The 21,011-nt window shown below is 42.1% G+C and overlaps 2 protein-coding genes across 8 annotated transcripts in view; both read left to right on the forward strand.

The window, feature by feature from the left end:
• The first annotated feature begins 327 nt into the window (after positions 1-327).
• amt (aminomethyltransferase) lies at positions 328-11,187 on the forward strand. The gene is made up of 9 exons (XM_039010975.1): positions 328-563; positions 5,275-5,442; positions 5,534-5,614; positions 5,696-5,827; positions 5,956-6,034; positions 8,688-8,833; positions 9,014-9,194; positions 9,457-9,612; positions 9,870-11,187. The coding sequence occupies exons 1-9, from the start codon at positions 396-398 to the stop codon at positions 10,046-10,048; spliced, it is 1,290 nt and encodes a 429-aa protein (XP_038866903.1). The 5' UTR covers positions 328-395; the 3' UTR covers positions 10,049-11,187.
• Positions 11,188-18,277: 7,090 nt separating this feature from the next.
• The window catches only part of LOC120061279 (interferon-related developmental regulator 2-like), a 28,982-nt gene continuing 26,248 nt past the window's right edge, over positions 18,278-21,011 (forward strand). For 3 of the 7 annotated variants that reach the window (XR_005478312.1, XR_005478314.1, XM_039010978.1), the window contains exon 1: positions 18,281-18,851. Coding sequence is in view for 3 of the 7 variants with exons in the window: in XM_039010978.1 (XP_038866906.1) it covers positions 18,812-18,851 (40 nt within the window). In the remaining 4 variants the exon portion in view is untranslated. Of the gene's footprint in view, positions 18,852-21,011 lie in introns of all 7 variants that reach the window. The other 4 variants (XM_039010976.1, XM_039010977.1, XR_005478311.1 and 1 more) reach the window with 3 other exon arrangements.

A 21,011-nucleotide genomic window follows, 5' to 3' on the forward strand; every position in this document is an offset into this window, starting at 1 on the left:
ATCATAAACACTTGCAATAGGCTATGCATAATATACTTGCAATAGGCTATGCATAATATGTATCGTAACGACCCAGGGTCGTTACAGTATGTATAGAAAGAAAGAAAAAATTAAGAATGAAAGAAAGACCGAAAGAAAAAATGTAGAAAAGTGTAGAAACAAATAGTTGAGAATATATTTATTTGTTCATATGACAGCAACATTTAGTATTGACACAGAACATGTGCAAAAAACAGGCCTGCCTGTGTAGTGAGTTTTCCTCCAAATGTTTGAAGACTGTGTAATTTCATCAACTACATTTCCCGAAATACATTGCTCTGGCTAGGGTCGCTGTTTTGTAGAGAAAGCACAATTCTGAGTGCGGAGTCCAAACTGTTGACGACAGCGAGGTGTTTATGTTACGTGAACTTTTGGATCTCGTCTGCAAGGAATATACGATGTGGGCTCGGATTCTATCTGGCGGCATTGGGTTCGGATTCGGTTTCCGAGTTCCGAGGGAGTGTCTACGTGGCGTTGGACTCGGAATCGCGGGGAGGCAGGAGAGGCATGCTTCAAGTTCAGAGGTACTGTTCCATCAACCTCGAGGACAAATGCTGCTCACTAAAACCGACCCAAAATGTAGCAATTCTAAGGGATTTGTCCATGCAGTTAGCCTAGTGCTGAGAAATATTGAATATTAATTGTTTCAGATCTTTCAGAACGTAATTTGTTTATTTTTTCATATGTTTTAGATGTATTTAGTCGTCAAACCTTGATTTTGTTCTTATTTTGATGTATAAGTTATTGCAATATGACCGAACAGCGATCATGTTGTGCTTTCCCATTTGCTCCATGTTTTTTCCCTCTTATTTGTGGCACGCTTGGTCATGCAAATCAAATCTACATCTGTCCCTGCAGAATGCCCCCGAGCCCGCACAGATCACTTCGCTTGACTGGCTGCTGCAGACTATGGTTTTATTAAAAGCATGATAGTGGCTTGTCAGGGTATAGATAGGTCTGCCTCAGATCCCCCATCTCTAGAACTAGTCTATTGAATGAACACTATCTTCCATTCAACTCTTCTCAGTTCTAGTGAGATTTCATTGAATAGTTTAGGCTGCTGAAGACTTCCTGATTTACTGTCAAATGTGAATGTAGTGTAGTGTAATGTCTTGGCCCACTGCAGGTCAGGATTCTTTACAGGAATGGACCTTGGATTGTTACTATCCATTTCAAACAGTTCGGGGTTGATGCTAATCAGTTCTGAGAGTGGGATATAGTATTTTATTAAGACCTTGTTTACAACTCGCGCTGCCATTTACCGTAGGAAAGAATGTACAGTGCCTTCAGGAATTATTCATATCCCTTGACTTTTTCTACATTTTGGTAGGTTACAGCCTTGTTCTAAAATTGATTAAGTCACCGTAGTTGTACAGGTGTGCCAATACAAGCTTGACACACCTGTATTTGGGGAGTTTCTCCCATTCTTCTCTGCAGATCCACTCAAGCTCTGTCAGGTTGGATGGGGAGCGTTACTGTACAGCTATTTTCAAGTCTCTCCAGAGATATTAGATCGGTTTTATGTCTGGGCTCTGGTTGGCCCACTCAAGGACATTCAGAGACTTGTCCCGAAGCCACTCCTGCGTTGTCTTGTCTGTGTGCTTAGGGTTGTTGTCCTTCGCCCCAGTCTGAGGTCCTGAGCGCTCTGGAGCAGGTTTTCATCAAGGATCTCTCTGTACTTTGCACTGTTCATCTCCCTGACCAAGGCCCTTCTCCCCTGATTGTTCAGTTTGGCCAGGCAGCCAGCTCTAGGAAGTGTCTTGGTGGTTCCAAACTTCTTCCATTTAAGAATGATGGATGCCACTGTGTTCTTGCTGACCTTCAATGCTGCAGACATTTTTTAGTATCCTTCCCCAGATCTGTGCCTCGACTCAATCCTGTCTCGGAGCTCTACGGACAATTCCTTCGACCTCATGGCTTGGTTTTTGTTCTGACATGCACTGTCAACTGTGGGACCTTATATAGACAGGTGTGTGCCCTTTCCAACTCATGTCCAATCGATATAATTTACCACAGGTGGACTTGAATCAGGTTGTAGAAACATTTCAAGGATGATCAATGAAATCATGATGCACCTGAGCTCAATTTCAAGTCTCATAGCAATGGGGCTGAATATTTCTGTAAATAAGGTATTAATCCTGTTTTTGGTTTGTCATTATTTTGTGTAGATTGCAGAGATTTATTTGAATTTTAATCCATTTTAATCCATTTTACATGCTTTCTGGTAAGTTTTGAGTACAATACTGGGTGGGGTGAATATATTTTATATGACACATGATTTTTTGTTAACTAGTAAATAGTAGCCTACAGCAAAGTGTGTTTAAATCATTTCTAACTTGTTAACAATTTCTGCTGGTTAGTTTTTGCTACCATGTGGGTTTGAGCTTGCTTGAGCCTGCTAACTGAGGAGTGTTAATTCACCTGTTGCCATACATGTTTTATTTTAAAACATTTATCTTACAAAGGAGTTGTTTAATCTAACTGCTTAACTATTTATCTGTACATAGAATTGTATTTCTTTTTTTACTATTTTTTTTCTAATCTTTACAGGAAAATGCCATGGGCACTATCTGATGTGTGGAGACATTTCACTGCAGCTAATGTAGAAGAAAAGCTGTGTACATTTGTGAATACTGTGCCAAATCATATGTGAAGAATGCAACAAAGATGCAGAATCATCTGGCCAAGTGCATAAAGTTCCCTCAGCGCTCACAACAAGCAACCTCTGACAAAAGTCCCTCTACATCTATTTGAGGTGAAAATTATGAATCAGACACCTTATCGATAGCAACAGCTCATGGTCCTCCTGGAATCAGAAGTTTTTTTTACTCAATTGAGAAACGTAGTCAGAGAAATGCTGATGAATGTCTTGCACAAGCTGTGTATGCAACTGGTTCACCTCATACTCACAGGCAATGTGTATTGGAAGAGATTTCTGAATGTTTTTCGCCCAGCATACACCGCTCCAACTAGACATGCTTTATCTACTCATTTGCTGGATGCAGAGTTCAACAGAGTTCAAGTGAATGTCAAGCAAATCATAGAGAAAGCAGACTGTATTGCTGTCATCTCTGATGGGTAGTCGATTGTTTGTGGGCAAGGAATAATTAACTACATCATCTCCACCCCTCAACCAGTATTCTACAAGAGCACAGACACAAGGGACAACAGACCCACCGGTCTCTACATTGCAGATGAGCTGAAGGCAGTCATCAATTACCTTGGACCACAGAAGGTATTTGCACCGGTGACAGACAATGCTGCGAACATGAAGGCTGCTTGGTCTAAAGTGGAGGATTCCTACCCTCACATAACACCCATTGGCTGTGCTGCTCATGCATTGAATCTGCTCCTCAAGGACATCATGGTACTGAAAACAATGGATACGCTCTACAAGAGAGCCAATGAAATGGTTAGGTATGTGAAGGGTCATCAAGTTATAGCCGTAATCTACCTCACCATGCAAAGTGAGAAGAATAAGAGCACCACATTGAAGCTGCCCAGCAACACCCGTTGGGGTGGTGTTGTCATGTTTGACAGTCTCCTGGAGGGGAAGTAGTCTCTCCAAGAAATGGCCATATCACAGTCTGCCGATATGGACAGCCCCATCAAGAGGATCCTCCTGGATGATGTATTTTGGGAGACAGTGGTAAGCAGCCTGAAACTCCTGAAACCTATAGCAGTAGCCATTGCACGGATTGAGGGAGACAATGCAATCCTGTCTGATGTTCAGACACCTAGTGGAAGGGACTTTGTGGATCTGAGGCTCTTTCCCCTGTTGCCTCCATCATCCTCCAAATCCCACCAACATCAGCCGCCTCAGAGCACAACTGGTCCTTGTTTGGGAACACACACACCAAAGCACGCAACAGGCTGACCAATACAAGGGTTGAAAAATTGGTGGCCATCTGGGCAAATGTGAGGCTTTTTGAGCCTGACAACGAGCCATCCTCAACACGGTTGGAAAGTGACAGTGAAGATCAGGCCTCAGAGTTTGATATTCAAGAGGTGGACATTGAGGAGGTCCATGGAGAAGACATGGAAGCCTGAGAGGAAGACAACCAAAGCTTTAGTTTCTAGACTATCATTTTACAGATGTATGTTGAAAACGTTTTTGGGAGATGCGATGGATCATTGGGGATCATTCAATATTCCCTTCTTTTGTTGTTCAGTGAAATCATCCCATGTGAAGAGTCAACTCATTTAATTAAAGTTCAATTTGTAACTAAATAGTTTAAAAAAAATTCTATTGGAAGGATTTAATCATTTGCAATTATGTCTACTTATGATAAGGTAAAAGGTTTCTGTCTCTATATGATATGGTAAATATATCCAATGCAAAAACATCTACATTTAAATGGTATTAATATTAATTTGCATATATTTACGTTAATTCCCACTGAAACCTCTGAATATTCCCCAAAATGTGCAACCCTAGCTGTAACGTAACAAAATGTGGAAAAGTCAAGGGGTCTGAATACTTTCCGAAGGCACTGTATGTATGCCTATTGTTCACTCTTTACAGTAGATGAATAAGAACAGGTAGGCACCCTGAACACATAGCACATCGTACCCATCAAGCAGTAGAGATTAGTTAGCAGTGTTCGTTTAGACTACACAGAGAGAGAGAGAGAGAGAGAGATGACTTTGGACTTGTTTCACAAAATACTTGACCTGTAAGCAGGCCAACATCGGCCCCCAAAGTGCATGGCTCACTGATAAGAGCAAGCAGTGGCTGGGTTAAAGGTTAAAAGTGACAATGGTTGAAGTAGAAGAAGTCTGCATAATAACTTGGGTGCATTTTATTAATATCGCGCACCAGACTTATACTGTACACTGCGGCTGTTGAAAGAGGCAAATTTATCACCAACATTAATACTGGTATCTATTATAGGACCTGCATTTGTTATGGTTATGATGAAAACATTAATCTTTCAAGTCAGACCTGCTGTTGCCCTCTTCACACTAATGAGTTCTCATCTACAATGATAGGACAATCAGTTGTATGAATCAGTTACATGAACTTCCATGACTTTACTAGCCTGGTCCCAGGTCTGTTTGTGCTTTTGTCTACTCCATTGTCATTGGCATGACAATACCATAAGAAGTTGGCAGGAGGGCAGAAACAGACTGGCGTCCAGGCTATGACTTTTACATCACTGATACCATTACAGTAATGACGGTACAGCAGTGTGGCAGCATATGTTACAACAATAATGAAAGAGTGTTTTCCAGGCCTGTACGAGGAAGACAGCTCTGTTTGACTTCCATCGGGACCAGGGGGGTAAGATGGTGGAGTTTGCTGGCTGGAGCATGCCTGTCCAATACAAAGACAGCCACATCCACTCCCACATGCACACTCGCCAGCACTGCTCCATCTTTGACGTCAGCCACATGCTACAGGTGAGAGGGATTTCATTTAGCAAATTTGCATGGGTAGATATTGTGTGCTCATTGTATTGGCTATACCATCCATTGTGTGTCTCTCAAACAGAGCAAAGTCCACGGAAGAGACAGAGTCAAGTTTATAGAGTCTATGATCGTTGGAGACATAGCAGAGCTGAAGGACAACCAGGTGAGACAAATGCCTGCAAGCAAAGACACACGCACATACACTTAATTTTCCCACACACTCTTCTCACACTTTTATCTCCAGGGCACGCTCACCCTCTTCACCAATGACAAGGGAGGAATAAATGATGATCTTATCGTCACCAAGACAGACCAAGGCTACCTCTACGTGGTGTCCAATGCTGGCTGTGCAGACAAGGACTCTGCCAACATGAAGGTCAGTAGTCCACAAACCTCATGTGTTTGACGACCATCACTCAAAGTTTTGGATGGATTTGTAATGCTTTTATGAAGTGTCATGTCTGTTTGTGTTTCATATATCTGATCCTTTCTGTGTTAATGTAGGCTAGACTAGCCAAGTTCAAAGCAGAAGGTCACGATGTGGAGCTGGAGTTTCTGGAGGAATGTTTGATTGCCGTTCAAGGTAAGTTCTCTTATGGCAACGTCAGTTCTACTCGATATACAGTACCAGTCAAAAGTTTGGACACATCTACTCTTTCAAAAGTTTTCTTTATTTTTACTATTTTCTACATTGTAGAATAATAGTGAAGACATCAAAACTATGAAATAACACATATGGAATCATGTAGTAACCAAAATAGTGTTAAAAAAATGAAAATATATTTTATATTTGAGATCCTTCAAAGTAGCCACCCTTTGCCTTGATGCCTTGATGAAAGTACCCCCGCCTTTTTGTTTTTACACTGCTGCTACTCGCTGTTTATTATCTATGCATGGTCACTTTTAGAGGTCGACCGATTATGATTTTTCAACGCCGACATCGATTATTGGAGGACCAAAAAAAGCCGATACCGATTAATCGGCTGATTTTTATATATATATATATGTATTTGTAATAATGACAATTACAACAATACTGAATGAACAATTTTATTTTAACTTAATATAATACATAAATAAAATCTATTTAGTCTCAAATAAATAATGAAACATGCTCAATTTGGTTTAAACAATGCAAGAACACAGTGTTGGAGAAGAAAGTAAAAGTGCAATATGTGCCATGTAAAAAAGCTAACGTTTCAGTTCCTTGCTCAGAACATATGAAAGCTGGTGGTTCAATATTCCCAGTTTTTCAATATTCCCAGTTCAGAAGTTTTAGGTTGTAGTTATTATAGGAATTATTACACGTCGACTATTTCTCTCTATACCATTTGTATTTCATATACCTTTGACTATTGGATGTTCTAATAGGCACTTTAGTATTGCCAGTCTAATCTCGGGAGTTGATAGGCTTGAAGTCATAAACAGCGCTGTGATCAAGCATTGCTAAGAGCTGCTGGCAAATGTAGTAAAGTTTGAATGAGTGTTTACGAGCATGCTGCTGCCTACCACTGCTCAGTCAGACTGCTCTATCAAATATCAAATCATAGACTTAATTATAATATAATAACACACAGAAATATGAGCCTTTGGTCATTAATATGGTCAAATTCGTAAACTATAATTTAAAAAACAAATTGTTTATTCTTTCAGTGAAATATGGAACCGTTCCGTATTTTATCAAACGGGTGGCAACCCTAAGTCTAAATATTGCTGTTACATTGCACAACCTTCAATGTTATGTCATAATTATGTAAAATTCGGGCAAATTAGTTCGCAACGAGCCAGGTGGCCCAAACTGTTGCGTATACCCTGACTCTGCGTGCAATGAACGCAAGAGAAGTGACACAATTTCCCTAGTTAATATTGCCTGCTAACATGAATTTTTTATTTTATTTATTTATTTTTAAATTTTATCCCCTTTTCTCCCCAATTTTCGTGGTATCCAATCGCTAGTAATTACTATCTTGTCTCATCGCTACAACTCCTGTACGGAGAGACGAAGGTCGAAAGCCATGCGTCCTCCGAAGCACAACCCAACCAAGCCGCACTGCTTCTTAACACAGCGCGCCTCCAACCCGGAAGCCAGCCGCACCAATGTGTCAGAGGAAACACCGTGCAGCTGGCCCCCTTGGTTAGCGCGCACTGCGCCCGGCCCGCCACAGGAGTCGCTGGAGCGCGATGAGACAAGGATATCCCTACCGGCCAAACCCTCCCTAACCCGGACGACGCTAGGCCAATTGTGCGTCGCCCCACGGACCTCACGGTCGCGGCCGGCTGCGACAGAGCCTGGGCGCGAACCCAGAGACTCTGGTGGCACAGCTAGCACTACGATGCAGTGCCCTAGACCACTGCGCCACCCGGGAGGCCCATGAATTTCTTTTAACTAAATATGCAGGTTTAAAAAAATATACTTCTGTGTATTGATTTTAAGAAAGGCATTGATGTTTATGGTTAGGTACATTCGTGCAACGATTGTGCTTTTTTCGCGAATGCGCTTTTGTTAAATCATCCCCCGTTTGGCGAAGTAGGCTGTGATTTGATGATAAATTAACAGGCACCGCATTGATTATATGCAACGCAGGACAAGCTATATAACCTAGTAATATCATCAACTATGTGTAGTTGACTAGTGATTATGTGAAGATTGATTGTTTTTTATAAGATAAGTTTAATGCTAGCCAGCAATTTACCTTGGCTCATTGCTGCACTCGCGTATCAGTTGGTCAGCCTGCTACACAGTTTCCTCGTGGAATGCAATGTAATCAGCCATAATCGGCGTCCAAAAATGCCGATTACCGAATGTTATGAAAACTTGAAATTGGCCCTAATTAATCGTCCGGTCGACCTCTAGTCACTTTACAAATTACCTTGACTAACCTGTACCTCCGCACATTGACTCGGTACCGGTAACCCCTGTATAAAGCCTTGTTATTGTTATGTAATTTTCTTGTTACTATTTGATTATTTGATTTGAGTTTTTTTCCCCTTTAGTTTATTTCATAAATATTTTCTTAACTCTATTTCTTCAACAGCATTGTTGGTTAAGGGCTTGTAAGTATTCAGCGCATGTGACAAATAAATGTTGATTTGACCTTGGTCGTATTCATTAGGTACCCAACAGAAACAGGGAGGAACTACCTGAACTTGTCCCATAAGATATTTTTGTTTTCCGTTGCAAATCATTTTGCTACTATGTGTACTAAAGAATATGACCCTGCACATGTCCTCCTCAGGTCCCTCCATGGCCAAGGTGCTCCAGCCGGGATTGACAGATGACCTCAGCAAGTTGGCCTTCATGACCAGCACTCTGGCCACTGTGTTTGGGATCCAGGGCTGCAGGGTGACCCGCTGTGGCTACACTGGAGAAGACGGAGTGGAGGTAGGCCTCTCACTCTCTTTTTCTTTCTACTTCAGTAGAGATGGATATTTTTCTGTGCTCTGTGCATTTCTTTCAAGAATCCTTTGTCTGAAAGCAATTGGCATTTGTAAAAAAAGAATGTGTTTCTTTCGTTGTGTTGCAAAATTGTGTTAGTAATTTCCTCCTCATCCTCCTGTTCAGATCTCAGTGCCTAAATCTGGTGTGGTGGCCCTGACGGAGCGCCTGTTGGCCAACAGTGAGGTCAAGCTGGCCGGACTGGGGGCGCGAGACAGTCTGAGGCTGGAGGCAGGCCTCTGTCTCTATGGTAACGACATCGATGAGACCACCACCCCCGTGGAGGCGACACTGGTGTGGACCATAGGTGACTCCTCATTATTATACACTCCCTTATAGTGTGTGTGTGTCTGTCTGTCTGTCTGTCTGTCTGTCTGTCTGTCTGTCTGTCTGTCTGTCTGTGTCTGTGTCTGTGTCTGTCTGTCTGTCTGTCTCTGTCTGTCTCTGTCTGTCTCTGTCTGTCTCTGTCTGTCTCTGTCTGTCTCTGTCTGTCTGTCTGTCTGTCTGTCTGTCTGTCTGTCTGTCTGTCTGTCTGTCTGTGTTAATTGGGTTGTTTGATGGACTTGCAGGAAAGCGGCGGCGTCAGGCAAAGGATTTCCCTGGTGCTGAGATAATTGTCCCCCAGATAAAGGCAAAGACGATGAGGAAGCGTGTGGGCTTGGTGTCCACGGGACCCCCTGTCAGACAGCACACCCCCATTCTCAGCCCAGAGGGAAAGGTCATAGGTCAGTTAGAGGATCTCTACTAGCTATTACAAGATACAAGATCTGAATAATCATACGTAAAAGTTTGATTATGCCTACTTAGGATCAGGATACCAGGCCTGATGATTTTCTGTTATTGTTTGTCATTGTTAGTAGGCCTACACTGTAGTGTTATTTAGGCCCAAATGTGACACTGTTCCATATAAATTTAGCTGTGTGTGGATTGCTGTTGAGATTAGATTCAGCTTTCTTTTTATCAGTTATAATTCTTTTTTTAGGTGAGGTCACCAGTGGTTGCCCCTCCCCCTGCCTGAAGCAGAACGTTGCCATGGGTTACGTGGATGTGGCTTACGCCAAGAATGGAACTCCCATTCAGGTGGAAGTGAGGAAGAAGGCAGTGAAGGCAGTGGTCACCAAGATGCCCTTCGTGCCTACAAACTACTACTCTGGCCATTAGATCTGTCCCTCAATGGACACCTGGCTTATGAGATCAGCCTGCAAACAGTACCCTGATCGGACAGACTGCCTCCTAATGACAACAAGATATCAGTCTATCAGAACAAATGCTGCCCCCTTGTGTTTACCTTGAACAGTGACACTCAAACCTGAAGGACTGTAAGGCTTTCTTTAGCAATAGAGAATGGGTTATGAGAGTGTGTGGCCTTGCCTACACCCAAATCTCCACTCAACTACACAAATACAGCTACACTCTTGAGGATGAGGCTTTTCACTCCTGTTATCTGAAGCTTGTTGATGGTATTTAGACCACAGTGAGTTGTGTGAATGAGCCATATGGTTTGAAGGACACTGACTCACTGACCAGTCAGCAAAAGCAGCAACACGTGCTATGTAAACCAAGAGACACAGGAGCAAGTCACGTTTACAGGACTGCTGAGCAAAACATTTTCTCCTGTTTAATAGTATGAATCTAAACTTGCATTTTACAGGCTAAGTGGCACAATGACGTGTTAATGTTTACTAATTGCTAACTTAATACTAAATGTCAGCAGGAACAAACAACTCTTCATATGATTCCAAATTGCTTTTGTGATACTTTGTCTTTAGGCTTGTACCACAATCCTAGTTGTCACATTCCCAACAAACTAAAACTAAACAATATATGCAGTAATGTGTGGCAAAACTCCAATACCTTGCTTGTAACTACTGTGAAGTATCTTATAGATGTGTTCATGGTGTTGCATCTCCCCTCTACTATTGAAATATTGTCTCAATGTTTTTGATATTCACTTTTGTTCATGTGAATGCCTTGTATAGCAAGGTAATGATGTAGTTTGTATCTAAAACCCTAATTTTCCTTGTAATATAGGTTATAATTCACATAGAATTAAATATTAGAATTCAGGGTAATTCATTATATATTATACATTTCTCTTTGTTGGGGAAAGCCATCTTTGGAGAATTGTCATTGCACATGACTCCACTAGATGCTAGTTAAACATCTGTCACTAATGTTGTTTGACAATTGCCAAAATGTATAGACTACTGTATTTACTGCTGATTAATGCCCTGTGTATTGTCTTGACAAACTTTCAAGATTTTGTTGTTTGCAAATTATTAAACACGATTTTCCCATTATTTGGTTATTTTATCATGTATCTTATTTGTGTACTGTGTGGATAATTAACTGGAAATCTAAAATCATTAAAAGCTTAAGTATTGCTACTTTAAAACTGCTATCATTGTTAGTCCCATTCCTCAGCACAACTCCAGACAGACCAGTTAAGATGGGAGATGACCGATATCTTACGTGCTCCAACCCGACTTTGCCATTTTGTAACTTTATTAGTGTTTATCCTTACTTTTTTGGAACAGAAAGCTCACATCATGACCGGCAAGTAGGAGGAGGGCTGGAGTCCTTGTTAGATATGGAGAAAATTGTCTGCTCTCTGTTTTATTGGCAAAAGTCCAGTTACTTGACAACAAAATGGGACGTGAAAAACAAATATTTTATGCTTTTCAGTAACTTGGTTGATAAGCGATATGGACATAAAACTGGAGTGTTTCGCCATGCTTCGTAGCGACCGTACAGTGGACTCTGTGCTTCAAGTGTGAAGGAAGTCTCAAGCTTTTGCTCACCTGAATTAGAATACCTCATGTTAAATTGCAGACCTTTTTATCTACCAAGAGAGTGTATCTGTAATAATCATTACTGTCTACATCCCACCACAAAATGAGAATGGCACTAAGCAGGCACTCAACGAGCTGTACAGGGCCATAAACAAACAAGAAAACTCTCACCCAGACAACGTTTCTAGTGGACGGAGACTTTAATGCTGAGAGACTGAAATGTGTTTTTCCCCACTTTTACCAACACGTCTACCCACAAGTGCATACAAGGGCCTCCATCGCCCTCCCTTCGGCAAATCAGACCATGACCTCATCCTCCTGCTTCCTGTTTACAAGCAAAAACTCAAACAGTACCAGTGACGAGCTCAGTACAGAAGTGGTCCAACGAAGCGGATGCTAAACTACAAGACTGCTTCACCAGCACAGACTAGAATATGTTCAAGGATTCATCCGATAACATTGAGGAGTTTACCACATCAGTCACAGGCTTCATCAATTAGTGCATTGACGACGTTGTCACCACAGTGACCGTACATACGCTAGCCAAAATCCATGGATTACAGGCAATATGAGTGCCGGGCTAAAGGCTAGTGCTTCTACACCTGCATTGCTTGCTGTTTGGGGTTTTAGGCTGGGTTTCTGTACAGCACTTCGAGATATTAGCTGATGTACGAAGGGCTATATAAAATAAACTTGATTGAAAACTTGATTTCTACCGCTTTCAAGGAACGGGACACGGACAAAGCCCGCTAGGACCTCTGACGAGCCATCAAACATGGAAAAGATCAATATAGGACTAGATGGCATCGGCAGATAGGGCAGCTCTGCTTCTAGCTCCTAAGCAACTTTCCAGTATTTCGTTTTTTTGTGTGGTATTTCTTAGATTATTAAACCATGAATTTGTTTGTGTAATTACATACAGCCGGAAATAACTTTTGGATATCAGAGCGTCGGTAACTCACCAGCATTACGATCGGGAATAAGACTTTCCTGAATTGGATTCTTTGTTCGTACCCCCCCAGGACAATTGAACTGTTTCCAGTGGCCGATCCAAAACACAACTGGCGGAGAAGAGGTATTCGATGAGGTATTCGGAGTGGACTTCTAGTCCGGCTTAGGAGGCGCGCACACCATCCATCGCTTCCGAGTATATTACTCGCTAATGTTCAGTCTCTGGATAATAAGGTAGACGAGCTCAGGGCGAGAATCTCCTTCCAGAGAGACATCAGGGATTGTAACATACTTTGTTACACGAAAACATGGCTCTCTCGGGATATACTGTCTGGCTTTGTCAATACAGCCAGCTGGGTTCTCAGTATATCGTGAAGACAGAAATAAAGAACTCTCCGGGAAGAAGAAAGGCGGGGGTGTATGTTTCATGATTAACCATTCATGGTGTGATTGTGATAACACACAGAAACTGAAGTCCTTTTCTTCACCCGACCTAGAATAACTCACAATCAAATGCAGACAGTATGACCTCCCAAGAGAATTATCTTCGGTTATAGTCACAGCTGTGTATATTCCCCCTCAAGCCAATACCACGACGGCCCTCAAAGAACTTCACTGGACATTATGCAAACTGGAAACCACATATCCTGAGGCCGCATTTATTGTAGCTGGGGATTTTAATAAAGCAAATTTGAGGAAAACGCAACCAAAGTTCTACCAACACATTGACTGTAGCACTTGCTCTGAGAAAACATTAGACCACTGCTTCTCAGCTTTTCAAAATGCCTACAAGGCTCTCCTCTGCCCTCCCTTCGGCAAATCTGATCACGACTCCATTTTGCTCCTCCCTTCCTATAGGCAGAAACTCAAACAGAAAGTGCCCGTGCTAAGGACTATTCAACACTGGTCTGACCAATCGGAATCCACGCTTCAACATTGTTTTGATCACACGAACTGGGATATGTTCCAGGTAACCTCTAAGAATAACATCAACGAATACATGGATAAAGTGACTGAGTTTATCAGGAAGTGTATAGGAGATGTTGTATCCACTGTGACTATTAAAACCTACCCTAACCAGAAAACGTAGATAGATGGCAGCATTCGCCCAAAACTAAAAGCGCAAACCACTGCATTTAACCATGGCAAGGTGACAGGGAATATGGCCGAATACAAACAGTGGAGTTATTCCCTCCGTAAGGCAATCAAACACGCAAAACGTCAGTATAGAGACAAAGTGGAGTCGCAATTCAACGGCTCAGACACAAAACGTATGTGGCAGGGTCTACAGAGGGAAAACCAGTCACGGAGCTTACACCGACGTCTTGCTTCCGAACAATCGAAACACCTTCTTCGCCTGCTTTGAGGATAACACAGTGCCAACGACGCGCCCTGCTCCCAAGGACTGTGGGCTCTCCTTCTCCGTGGCCGATGTGAGTAAGAGTTTTAAGTTCCTCGATGTACACATCACGGACAAACTGAATTGGTCCACCCACACAGACAGCGTTGTGAAGAAGGCGCAGCAATGCCTCTTCAACCTCAGGAGGCTGAAGAAATTCGGCTTGTCACCAAAAGCACTCACAAACTTCTACAGATGCACAATCGAGAGCATCCTGTCGGGCTGTATCACCGCCTGGTACGGCAACTGCTCCGCCCACAACCGTAAGGCTCTCCAGAGGGTGGTGCGGTCTGCACAACGCATCACCGGGGGCAAACTACCTGCCCTCCAGGACACCTACACCACCCGATGTCACAGGAAGGCCATAAAGATCATCAAGGACAACAACCACCCGAGCCACTGCCTGTTCACCCCGCTATCATCCAGAAGGCGAGGTCAGTACAGGTGCATCAAAGCAGGGACCGAGAGACTGAAAAACAGGTTCTATCTCAAGGCCATCCGACTGTTAAACAGCCACCACTAACATTTAGTGGCCGCTGCCAACATACTGACTCAACTCCAGCCACTTTAATAATGGGAATTGATGGAAATTATGTAAAAATGTATCACTAGCCACTTTAAACAATGCCACTTAATATAATGTTTACATACCCTACATTACTCATCTCATATGTATATGTATATACTGTACTCTATATCATCTACTGCATCTTGCCATCTTTATGTAATACATGTATCACTAGCCACTTTAAACTATGCCACTTTATGTTTATATACCCTACATTACTCATCTCATATGTATATAATGTACTCTATACCATCTACTGCATCTTGCCTATGCCATTCTGTACCATCACTCATTCATATATCTTTATGTACATATTCTTTATCCCTTTACACTTGTGTGTATAAGGTAGTAGTTGTGGAATTGTTAGGTTAGATTACTTGTTGGTTATTACTGCATTGTCGGAACTAGAAGCACAAGCATTTCGCTACACTCGCATTAACATCTGCTAACCATGTGTATGTGACAAATAAAATTTGATTTGATAAGACATTTAAGCGTGTTAACCCTCGCAATGTTCCGGCCCAGATGACATCCCTAGCCGCGTCCTCAGAGCATGTGCAGACCAACTGGCTGGAGTGTTTACGGACATATTCAATTAATTCCTGAACCCAGTATTCTGTCCCCACTTGCTTCCACCATTGCTCCTGTACCCTAGAAAGCAAAGGTAACTGAAACTAATGACTATAGCTCAGCATTCAACACCATAGTACCCTCCAAGCTCATCATTAAGCTTGGGGCCCTGGGTCTGAATCACACCCTGTGCAATTGGGTCCTGGACTTCCTGACGGGCCGCCCCCAGGTGGTGAAGGTAGGAAACAACACCTCCACGTCAACGATCCTCAAAACAGGGGTCCCAAAAGGGTGCGTGCTCAACCCCTCCTGTACTCCCTGTTCATCCATGACTGCATGGCCACGCACGCCTCCAACTCAATCATCAAGTTTGACCCTGGGAGTGTGGTGCCAGGAAAATAACCTCTCACTCAATGTCGACAAAACAAAATAGTTGATCGTGGACTTCAAGAAACAGCAGAGGGAGCACGCCCCTATCCTCATCCACCGGACCACAGTGGAGCAGGTGGAAAGCTTGAAGTTCCTTGGCTTACACATCACGGACAATCTGAAATGGTCCACCTACACAGACAGTGAGGTGAAGAAGGCACAACAACACCTCTTCAACCTCAGGAGGCTGAACAAATGTGGCTTGGCACCTAAAACCCTCACAAACTTTTACAGATGCACAATTGAGAGCATCCTGTTGGGCTGTTTCACCGTTTGGTACGGCAACTGCACCACCTGCAACCGCAGGGCTTGAAATCACTGGCCACTTTAATAATGGAACACTAGTCACTTTAATAATGTTGACATATTTTTGCTTTATTCATCTCATATGTATATACTGTATTCTATTCTACTGTATTTAGTCTATGCCTCTCCGACATTGCTCATCCTAATATTTATATATTCCTTAATTCAATTATTTTACTTTTAGGTTGTGTGTATTGTGTGTATTGTTGTGAATTGTTAGATATTACTGCACTGTTGGAGCTAGAAACACAAGCATTTCGCTACACCCGCAATAACATCTGCTAAACATGTGTCTGTGACAAATAACATTTGATTTGATTGATTTGAGATAGAATCCTACCACACCGGCTCAGACTCTCATCAGATGTGGCAGGATTTGCAGGCTATTACAGATTACAAAGGGAAACCCAGCTGTGAGTTGTCCAGTGACGCAAACCTCCCAGATGAGCTGATTGCCTTCTATTCTCCCTTCGAGGCAAACAACACTGAACCAGGCATGAGAGCCCCTGCTGTCCCGTATGACTGTGTGATCTCGCTCTCCGTGGCCAACGTGAGTAACAGGTTAACACTTGCATACCAGAGCGTGTTCTCAGAGCATGCGTAGACCAGCTGGTAAGCGTCTTCATTTTCAACATCTCCTTGTCCCAGTCTGTTTCAAACAGACCACCTGTTTCTAAGAACTCAAAGGTAACCTGCCTAAATGACTATCGCCCTGTAGCACTCACATCTGTAACCATGAAATGCTTTGAAAGCCTGGTCACGGCACATATCAACACTATCATCCCAGACACCCTGGACCCACTCCAATTCCCATGCCGCCCCAACAGATCCACAGATGACGCAATCTCTATTGCACTCCACACTGCTCTCTCCCACCTGGACAAGAGGAATACCTATGTGAGAATGCTGTTCATTGACTACAGGTCAGCGTTCAACGCCATAGTCCCTCCAAGCTAATCACCAAGCTCTGGACCCTGGGACTGAACACCTCCCTCTGCAACTGGGTCCTGGACTTTCTGATGGGCCAGCCCTCAGGTGGTGAGGGTAGGTAACAGCACATCTGCCACACTGACCCTCAACATAGTGCCCCTTCAGGCACTTGGCATGGGCCCTCAGATCCTCAAAACATTCTACAGTTGCACCATTAAGAGCATCTTGACTGGCTGCATCATTGCTTGGTACGGCAACAGCAAGGCACCTGACCGCAAGGAGCTACAGAGGGTGGTGAGCACTGCGGCCCAGCTCCCTGCCATCCATGACCTCTCTACCTGGCAGTGTCAGAGGAAGCCCCTCCATATTTTCACTCCAGCCACCCAAGCCATAGACTGTTCTACTTACACTGACACCCCAACACACACATAACATGCATACTGACACCACACTCACATTTTCACACTCACCACATGCGCTACTGCGAAAGCTCAGTCTATTATCTATCTTATTGCCAAGTTACTTTACCCCTAGCTATATGTACATAGCTAACTCAATTACCTCATACCCGAGCAAGTCGACTTGGTATGGTACTCCCTATATTTAGCCATGTTATTTTTTACTTGTTATTGTTATTCGTTATTCACTGTGTATTTATTCCTCATGTCACTATTTCTATTTTTATTTTATCTTTGTATCTTTATCTTGAACTCTGCATTGTTGGAAAAGAATCCGTAAGTAAGCATTTCACTGTTAGATTACACCTACTGTTTACAAAGCATGTGAAAAATACAATTTGATTTGACAATTTTTTTACTCTGCATCGTTGCGAAAGGGCTCATAAGTAAGCGTTTCACCGTAAAGTTCACACCGGTTGTATTTGGCTCGTTTGACAACAAAAAAATTGTCGGACGACCCCAACAGCTGATTTGTTTTGGGGTGTTATGGATACTGTAGTTTAGTCGAAGACGAATTCATGCTTTGGGCACTTGAATGAGAATTATCATATGACTACAAAACCCAGCTTTGCCTAATATATCTAATAAGAGGTGGGTCTGAAAGCAGTTACCACTTACCCAGGAGAAGATGGTGGATTTGTTAGAACTGGTGGTTTTACTAGTCCCGACCTTCTTATTATAGCCCAGTGTTCCTGATATGGTTTCGAGGCCTTTTTAGAATTCTTGCTCCCATAAATGTGCTGTGTCAAAGGACACTTTGTTGGTAAATAAAATTGACTTCATAGCTTCTTTGGGAAGGTTATCAACACGACTTGGATTGTGAAAAGCAGAAATGTCAGGTTGAAAATTATTGTGGATACGGCAACAGTTATTAGGGATAACAGTAGATGTTACTGTTGACATGATTTTTAAATGCTGCTTAATCCTATAGCTAGATTGTCTGAGCATGATAGAGAAAGTTTGAAGAGGGATGGGGTTTTTGGGGAGGGTTTGATAGAAGTTAATGGGATTTGTTTTTTCTTAGTACAGAATTAGGCAAACCATAATTGAACGCACACTCCAGCGCAATAGGTGGCCGCATGCACCTTAAGCGTTTGTGGAACGCCATTATACCAAAGAAGATGTGTGAATGTGGAACAGCAACGTGCTCGATACTCCATTCTAAACACTTTAAAAAAACATGTTATATCTCAATCTGGCATTGGATATCGGTTACCCGGGGACAATCACAGATAATGTATTCTGAAATCTTGAAGAAAACGAAATTCCTCGACTTGTAAAGCCAACTCCACACCATCTGCGGTGGTGCCACTAAAAACAAGTGGGGGATCGAGTCTAGCTAACGTTAATTATTTTTGATATTTGGTGTCATCACACTAATTAAGATCTTGAATACATCGTGACCTCCGGGGTTGTATTCAAAAGGCTGTCAAGGCCTTGAATATTAATTGTTCAGTTTCGGCTCCGAGGGTGCCCTGTTGAGACTTGGAAGTGAATTTGTGAAGAAACCTGATTGGCGACATGCCAAGGAGTAAAAAAGGGAAACGTAGTTCAAACAAGGGTAAGTTGGCTAACTGCTGTCTTATTTGTTAACATATGATTATGTGTAGCAAAGGGCTAATATATATTATTTGCAGCACAATCTAAGCTGGCATAAATGCTGTGCAACTGCCTGAATTGATCGGTTCCATATGGAACAAAGTTGCTACACTACAGTAGTTAGCTACTTTCTCATAGAATGTCCATTATTTGTAGCAATGCATTGACAAACTGGTGTTTGATAATAGCTAACTATCTAACACCTTATATAACTGCTATAACACACTATATATCTGTACAGTATGCAGTGTTTGCATTCTGAGCTAGATTTGTTTATATTTGTTTATCTTGCTCAGTACGTTAACTAGCTAGCTAGATTTATTTGCAAGCAATTTTATCTTAGCTAGCTAATGTTAGCTAACTTTGCTTGTTATAATTGACCACTTGATCATTTTATTTCATCTTTATTTATGCAGTTAAATCGATTGAGAACACATTCTTATTTACAGTGACCTGTCAACCATCAATAAGCAACAATTGCAGTATACATAACTATCTGTATACACATCCATTACACAATACATGAAAAGCAAACGCATTAAAAGTGACATTACCACATAGCTCTAACATAGTACGCTTGTGCACTGGGAGTATTCCTAGCAAGGCTGGTGTTAGTTTGAAAAAGAGACCTAATGGCATTTGCCTGTGATTTGTGGTGGGGAGTTGACTCTTTGCCCTTCGACCCGAGCTTCGATTCCTACTACCACTAAGATTAAGTATTTTGCAATGGAGGAGATGAGTAGTTGAAAGAGCAAGAAAAGGGAGGGTCACTGGTAGAGGTCGACTGATTATGATTTTTCAACTCGACACCGATTATTGGAGGACCAAAAAAAGCCGATACCGAATAATCGGCCGATTCTTTTTATTTATTTGTAATAATGACAATTACAACAATACTGAATGAACACTTATTTTAACTTAATATAATACATCAATAAAATCAATTTAGCCCCAAATAAATAATGAAACATGTTCAATTTGGTTTAAATAATGCAAAAACAAAGTGTTAGAGAAGAAAGTAAAAGTGCAATATGTGCCATGTAAGAAAGCTAACGTTTAAGTTCCTTGCTCAGAACATGAGAACATATGAAAGGTGGTTCCTTTTAACATGAGTCTTCAATATTCCCAGGTAAGAAGTTTTAGGTTGTAGTTATTATAGGAATTATAGGACTATTTCTCTCTATACCATTTGTATTTCATATACCTTTGACTATTTGATGTTCTTATAGGCACTTTAGTATTGCCAGTGTAATAGTATAGCTTCCGTCCCTCTCCTCGCCCCTACCTGGGCTCAAACCAGGAACACATCGACAACAGCCACCCTCGAAGCAGCGGTACCCATGCAGAGCAAGGGGAACAACCACTCCAAGTCTCCGAGCGAGTGACGTTTGAAACGCTATTAGCGCGCACCCCGCTAACTAGCTAGCCATTTCACATCGGTTACACCAGCCTAATCTCGGGAGTTGATAGGCTTGAAGTCATAAACAGCGCAATGCTTGAAGCACAGCGAAGAGCTGCTGGCATAACGCACGAAAGTGCTGTTTGAATGAATGCTTACGAGCCTACTGGTGCCTACCATCGCTCAGTCAGACTGCTCTATCAAATCATAGACTTAATTATAACATAATAACACACAGAAATACGAGCCTTTGGTCATTAATATGGTTCAATCCGGAAACTATCATCTCGAAAACAAAACGTTTGTTCTTTCAATGAAATACGGAAACCGTTCCGTATTTTATCTAACGGGTGGCATCCTTAAGTCTAAATATTCCTGTTACATTGCACAACCTTCAATGTTATGTCATAATTACGTAAAATTCGGGCAAATTAGTTTGCAACGAGCCAGGCGGCCAAACTGTTGCATATACCGTGACTCTGCGTGCAATGAACGCAAGAGAAGTGACACAATTTCACCTGGTTAATATTGCCCGCTAACCTGGATTTCTTTTAGCTAAATATGCAGGTTTAAAAATATATACTTCTGTGTATTGATTTTAAGAAAGGCATTGATGTCTATGGTTAGGTACACGTTGGAGCAACGACAGTCCTTTTTCGCAAATGCGCACCGCATCGATTATATGCAACGCAGGACACGCTAGATAAACTAGTAATATCATCA

This window comes from Salvelinus namaycush, chromosome 16 (genome assembly GCF_016432855.1).
Source record: "Salvelinus namaycush isolate Seneca chromosome 16, SaNama_1.0, whole genome shotgun sequence".
Lineage (NCBI taxonomy): Eukaryota > Metazoa > Chordata > Actinopteri > Salmoniformes > Salmonidae > Salvelinus > Salvelinus namaycush.

What these genes read in the sequence shown, in the direction of transcription:
- amt (XM_039010975.1), top strand. Translation starts at nt 396, where the DNA reads ATGTTACGTGAACTTTTGGATCTCGTCTGCAAGGAATATACGATGTGG. An exon ending in AGGACTCTGCCAACATGAAG is followed by an intron (nt 5,828 to 5,955) that starts GTCAGTAGTCCA and finishes GTGTTAATGTAG; the next exon opens with GCTAGACTAGCCAAGTTCAA. An exon ending in ATGTTTGATTGCCGTTCAAG is followed by an intron (nt 6,035 to 8,687) that starts GTAAGTTCTCTT and finishes TGTCCTCCTCAG; the next exon opens with GTCCCTCCATGGCCAAGGTG.